Source organism: Gavialis gangeticus, unplaced genomic scaffold, assembly GCF_001723915.1.
Source record: "Gavialis gangeticus isolate Ggan-Ray unplaced genomic scaffold, GavGan_comp1, whole genome shotgun sequence".
Lineage (NCBI taxonomy): Eukaryota > Metazoa > Chordata > Crocodylia > Gavialidae > Gavialis > Gavialis gangeticus.
The window spans coordinates 21,029,830-21,036,868 of record NW_017729002.1 but is presented as its reverse complement, the minus strand read 5'-3'; the positions used below and the strand labels follow the sequence as shown (position 1 = coordinate 21,036,868).

The 7,039-nt window shown below is 43.5% G+C and overlaps 1 protein-coding gene across 1 annotated transcript in view; it reads right to left on the bottom strand.

Annotated features, from left to right (window-relative positions):
- IFT140 (intraflagellar transport 140) overlaps positions 1 to 7,039 on the bottom strand; it is a 275,996-nt gene that overhangs the window by 128,029 nt on the left and 140,928 nt on the right. Inside the window, exon 16 of the mRNA XM_019507634.1 lies at positions 600 to 759. Coding sequence (XP_019363179.1) covers positions 600 to 759 — 160 coding nt within the window. The remainder of the gene's footprint in view (positions 1 to 599; positions 760 to 7,039) is intronic.

The following is a 7,039-nucleotide window of genomic DNA, read 5'->3' as shown; positions in this document are numbered from 1 at the left end:
AGCAAACTGGATCATTTCATGATCACTGTTCCCTAGCCTACCTTGTACTAGTACTAAACTCCTGTGGGTTTTAAAGAGCAGTATTTGTTTGATATCCTGACACACAGCAATGGCAGGGGTTCATACACGGTATAAGCTCATATACAGTATTTTGGGTCATAACCCCAGTATACTAGCAATGTAAATATTTCTGCAATGGGTGCAGGTCTTGATACACATACACAAATGAAATCAATGAACCTACTTACTTCTTTAAACATGTGTTAAGTGCTTTGCTGAATAGGCACCTTTTAAAATGAAATAAAAAGTTATCTAGATGTTTTCTGCTTCTTTAGTGTTTGAAGACTATCACAAATATATATAAAAAACTAAATACTTTTTCTGATTGTTCTTTACAAGAAGAGCATCAGGTCTTCATTTCCTTCTGTTTGCTACTACTAGCGGAAAAATATACTATAACCAATTGAAGCAAAGGGCAACAAATACTTTAAAAAATTGGCTTATGCCTTTTGTGCATTGCATCAGAAGGCCTATCCTTACACCTCAGCAAAGACAAGTACTAACAGACAATACAGAAAAAAGCATGAGAAAAAACATACTGTGCTTTCTGAGCTCTTTGTCTGGTTTTGAGTCTTTTCTAGAAATGGATGGTTTGGTTCAAGAATCGCTTCACATACAAAGAGCCTAGGTTCACTCTGGTCCCAGAAGTGTCTAATGGGGATGTGACTGTGCAGATCAGGAGGCCCAGTAATATTCCTGCTGGGATAAGAGAAGACAAATGTGTAAAATGAGGTAAACAACCACAAGCTCATTCAGTTCATTAATAATAAGGGTTGAAATGTAACATGGAATGACCCCCAAATAACCACTGTATGCATAAGACAATATTTAAACACTAAGAGTGTTATCTGGATGGAATAAAAACTATTTATATAATGCTTATACCCTGAAGTGCCATACAATGTTACCACTGTTGGACTTTCCACAAGCTAAAGCCAGATATTTCAAACAAAGTCATAGTGTTAAACCATTCTGACCTGTTGCAGGCTTTCTGAGTTCTTTGCAATGGAAGAATCCCTTTATTATTTTTCAGTAGTTTAAAAATAAATGAACAGAGAGCCAGTATTTTCTGAGAGGTGCCTCAAGCCTACTGAGAGGTGCCTCAAATCTAAAAGGTTAAGAACCACTGGCTTACATTATACTACCTTCAACCTCAGAGTTGTGATGCTAAGTTGTCTACATAAGCAATCGCTACCATCTTTATATCTCATGGAGCCCAAAGTATTAGGCATACTTACAAAATACCCTGGGAAAGATACATACTATTAACTAGTTGTGCTTTTTTAGGAGAGTGGGGTTTTTGGCAAAGCATATCAATAGATAGGAAACTATGAAAAAAAAAAAAAAAGATAGACACTGTTGAATGCATCTCAACTGGTAACAGCTGAGGACTTCAAAGACTCCTTTTGATAATAAACAAACCATATTTACGTCTATGGTCAGACTCCCTCGGTCCATATAGGAATTCTCTTGATTCCCTTCCACTCAATTCCAGTCGCCATTAAGGTTTCCCCTTAAATTTCCTACATCCTCCTCCAGTGCTCATCATTCATGGTGAAAAACTGTAGCCTCCTCCAACCCAGTACTGTACACCACTCTGAATCAGACAAGGGAAAGTGTTCATTCAGCTAATGTCCAACTCATTTCCTTCCCTTACCCTATAACGCATAACCGCACCACCTGGGTGACAACTAAATCCTCCGTCAGCCTAGTGAACCAGATGTTAAACAAGTAGAGAATCCATACAGCTCTTTACATCAATTAGAACTTACACCACAGAAATGCTATGAAACTGATGCTTAGTTTGGACTTCTATTATAAAAGGCTAGACAGCTTTTAAAACACAGGTAGAACAAATTGTAGTTTAATTAAGGATATAATATTATAAAGAATACATCCTGCACTGGATAGAAAATAAGTCTTGAAAATTATTAACAAAATGATGTTTTAGTGAATTAACCTTTTTCACTCATTAAAAAGATGATCTCTTCAAAAAGGAATTCTATATAAAGTCACTTATTAGCCACAGGAAGCCTGAATTCAATTCTAGGCCGTCTATCTTATAGACTTTCCTTGTATGATCAAGGATTCGATATCAAGTCAAAGTGGAATCTTCAATTTTTGCACTCAGACTTTTATTAAATGTAATCTGTTTTTGTGTCTTATTCCTAATTTCCCTTTTACTCTCAGTCTGCCAAAGCTGGACTTTCAGCATCCTCCTGCTTCAAGATCAGCACCTCATCATTCCAGAGAAAGTGTCATTTTAATGAAGTTGAAAGGCTACAGAAAAAGCAGATTTCTACATCCTAGCCTAACACAGAGGTCTGGTCTCCATGAGAAAAGTTACCATCACTAGCAGAGGATGTACTACTAATACAGTGTTGAACCCAGTGCTAGTGCTGATTGTCACCAAGAGGTTATTCTGTTTGTGTATATCATGTCACACCTCCAGTGAGACTTACAGCCAGAGATACCAAGTGAAGAGTTAAAACCCCCCCCAAAAAACACACACACACCAAGAAACTCTCTTTTCCCTAACCCAGGCAAAATATATTATTACTAAAATTAGAATTAAACTGTTAAAAGCAACACCTCAAAACAAATTACCTATTTTGTTAGTGGTAGGTCAGTGTTGTCTGCTAAGAAAACTAAGGCTCATTGTAGCAGGGGGCCTGCTTGGAGCTGCTTTCCCTGCAGCCTGCGCACCTGTTCCTGGGCTAACCGCCCACCTTCTCGCTCGCCACACCTTGTTGTTAATATTTAATTAGTAGATGTTAATCAAGCGGGAGGCTGCCCATTTTCTGCCCCAATGCAAGGGGACACTATCTGTGGCTCCCTTCCTCCCCTACACTGCAACCCAAGCCTCGCAGATGGCATCTCAATGTTCACATAATCACCAGCCCCCACTCTGGGCCCCAGAATCCTACTACTGGACCCCACCTAGATTCCTCCCCTCAGGCGGCCTCTTCCACCATCATACCAGGCAACTTATCTTCCTGAGCTGGTTCCCCTTCAGGTGTGATCCCCCAACCGGGACCTTCAGCTATTAGCCCTGAACCACCTCCAGACCGGTCAGGACCCCAGGCCCTCAGCTCTTGGGTGTCCCTCAGTGGGCCCCCCAGCCCTTCGACCCTTCTGGTCCTGGCTCCAACATGGGCCAGTCAGGGGAAACTCAGACAGGCCTTGAGTCTATGGCCCTTTCTTCACTCCCCAAGGGTCCACCCTCTGGACCCTCCAAACAAAGGGGTCACCTACCCAGTCATGGGGGCTAAGGGCTAAGGTGCCCCAACTCACCTTTCACCGGGGTGGTAACTGGCTTGGCATTTCCTGGGGGCTCCTGCACCATTGGGAGCCCCACCAGGCCACCCACTCCCAGCAGGGTGCAGTTTTAGGTCATGCCCAGGATCAGGAGCCTCCTTACCATCCCCTACAGCTCCTCCCTTACCACCAGATGATATCAGCAGCCAGGCAATGTTATTGCCTCACCTCTAGCAGCAGAACTACCTTGCTTATATGGGCAGCCCTGAATCCAAAATGGCTGCCCTCATCAGGCACCTGACTGCTGCCAGCTCCAGGCCCTTAAAGTGGCAGGTACACACAATTCCCTGCCACACTCCTATTAATGTCGATAAGTTAAGGCCCTCAAGATTCAAATTGCCCTTTTAGAATAGAGCAGATCCTGCCACCTGGTAAGAGAAGAGGCTTGGTCTGACTGCCTTTCAAGGCAATGCTGAGACTTCTTTCCTTTGCTAATCCTCTTCCTTTCCTTGAAGCAGTTAATGATTTTGCCAACTCAGTCAGAATAGAAGGAGCTCAATTCAGTAAAACATAAGTGACTCCAACTATGTAACCTTAATCTCCATCTCAGTTATGAAGCTGGATATCCCTTGGTCCTAAATTCTGGTTTCTCTGAATACACCCAACTGACACCTCACACCTTTTCAGCCTTATGCCTTTTCATGATTTGGAATCTTTAATTTTTTTCACTTTATACATCTGAACACTAGCCAGGATATGCCAACTATTTTTGACTTACTTATGAATGAGAGGATCCACATGGGACATGAACATGCTTTAACTTACATCCATCAATTTCAAGCTGTTAGTTGATTTCCTTTCATTTTTCCTGCAGACAGGCTGTACACACAGGCCTGAGTGAGCTGGACTAGAGTAGTGCTAGAAGTGTAATGTGCTCAGAACAGCCAGCTTAGCTCCTGCACTTAGCTCCAAACTACCATGCCCACATTTTTAACAGTACTTAGCCCATGAGTTCAAATCCAGCTCAGTAGTGATCACAAGAAGTTATGTTAGAAGATCAGTTTGGTGGCTATGTGAAATGAACAGGTGCTCTTAGATGGCACTTCCCTGTCATACATAACCAAAATGTGCATCCTCACTGGGGGCCCATGCAGAGAGACTAAGGCAAAAACTGGCATGATAATTAATCTGCTTACTTGCTTAATGAAGTGCTTCCTCTACATCCAAACTGAGGCACAGTGAGAAAGCCTACATCATTGCAGCTTCTTCATTCAGCATCTGGTCTTCAAGACAAGATATTTCAATCTCCCAATAGATCAAGGGTGGGCAAAATATAGCCCACAGGTTGCATCCAACCCACTAGGCCATTCTATGTGGCCCACAGGGCCCCTAAAAAATTTAGAAAATGTATATTTATCTGCTCCTAGCTGCCTTTCAAAGACCTAGGGGGAGCCAGCAGGAGCAAGCAACAAGGCCAGCCTGGCCCCACCCCACCTACCAGAAGTCTCTGCCTGCTGCAGCTTTCGGACTGCTCCCGCACCACATGGCTGCATCTCCAGACTGCAGGAGCATGGGGCCCACACTGGTACCCTGGGGCCAGGAGTGGGAGGGGGCATGTGTGTGTCCATCCGTGCAATGAGAGAGACAGAGAGAGAGAGAGACAGAGACAGAGAGAGACGGAGAGAGAGAGCGCGAGCAGTGAGGGAGGGAGAGACTCTGTGTATGTGAGCACAGTGAGAGAGTGTTCATAGGGTGAGTCCCACACGCACACCCCACAATACACATGCACCCACACCCCCCCCACTCTGCCATACACGCAGACCCCCACACCCACTCACACACCCAGCCATCCTCCCCCATACACAGCACCCCACAAACCCCATACCCACCCACACCCCACATATCCACACTCACATGCTCCCTCACCCCACACTCACACCCCCACACTCCCCCACACCCTACATACCCACACATTAACAGCCCCCCCACCAACTACTACAAGACTGTTTCAGGCTGGACATAAGGAAGAATTTCTTTACTGTCTGAGCCCCCAAGGTCTGGAACAGCCTGCCATCGGAGGTGGTTCAAGCACCTGCATTGAACACCTTCAAGAGCAAATTGGATGCTTATCTTGCTGGGATCCTATGACCCCAGATGACTCCCTGCCCTTTGGGCAGGGGGTGGGACTCGATGATATTCCGAGGTCCCTTCCAGCCCTAATGTCTATGAAACCTATCTCCATGCCCCACACCTCCCCACAATATACAAGAGTAAGACTTCATTTTATGCTTTTGTGCAACCACCTCTGTGTACACTACACAAACACATGTAAATCAGGACAACACTATTTTTTTAAATCAAATTAATGAATGTTGTAGATGTTTGATTTTTAGAATATAATTTGGTATTTTTCTGGTTCTGAGATGGCAAAGCCCCTTGCTGAAAGGAGTATTTCCAGGGGTAAGGGGAGGGACTTCTGGTGGCAAAGGTCGAGGGTTAAAGGGCAGGACTTCCAGTCACAAGATGGCAACCAGGGGGTGGGACACCTGTCAAGGGGCAGGGCTACCCATGTGGCCGTCAACAGCTTGCTAAAACTCAGTAAGCAGCCCTCTGTCTGAAATAATTGTTCTCCCCAGAGATATATCAAACTCCAGCACTTTTCACTAGTCAGTTGAATGGTTTTTTAATAGTATTAACCCCACTGTTTTTTAAAAAATGAAGATGCTCTGCAGTCTAATGGACTGAATACAGAGCAGTAAGCTAGGAATGTCCATATTCTTACTCTAGTTCTGCCAAAAACTTACAAAAGTCAATTTTACTATGTATCCATTGTATCTATACATCAGGCATTTATAAACTGCTGTGAAAGGGCCTATGAAGAACTTAGAAAAAGTTAGAATTTCACTTGAATGGTTACCTGTTTGTGCCGCCCTTTGAAAATATAGAGAATGGACATAGTGCTAAGTATCATTGTAGTGGGGAAAGATAACACAAAGGGAAGAAATAAATAGTCTCCAGTTATTTTTCTTTTCTACTAGGCCCATTTGAAAGAAGTGTGGGTGGAGAAAAGGTTCAAGAAGCAGCAGAAAGACACCTTACCACCCTTCTCTAGGATTTAACTGAAGATAACTACCATATTTACTCAAATACAAACAACATGGGGGGAAAAAAACCCTTGTCATATATTTGCATACAAGGAAACCTCATTACCTACACTGTCTATCATTAAACTACTGCCAAAAGCAGCATGTGCTCAGGAATGGAAACCAACTATGAAGTTGATTAAATGTAGCCAACACTAAGCATAGCTATAAAACACATGCCCATATTGGACACACATGATGATGGGAACCTACCACAAGGATAGATTAGCGTAGCCCATCGGAATAAGAATTACAGTAGTGGCCACTGAGCAGTCCCACTCAGCGCTGACTCTTTTTTCCAGTCATGGTGAGCCGCTACACTGCATACATTCAACTTCTGCTTCGCTCCCACAGCTGAGCTGTGCCTTTCTTTCCCATTTCTAATTATTCCCATTTCTTCACCACCCTTAAAAATCTGGCAAACATCACCCATTTGCATATAAATTTAATATAAATCTCAGTTCTCATGACAAGAACACCCAGTTCCAGTCATGAGTATGGGAGCTAATTAGCACATGGATCCTTTGTAGGAGTTATCTGAAATACACACAGATACTAAGCAGTACTGAGCTGTGGGG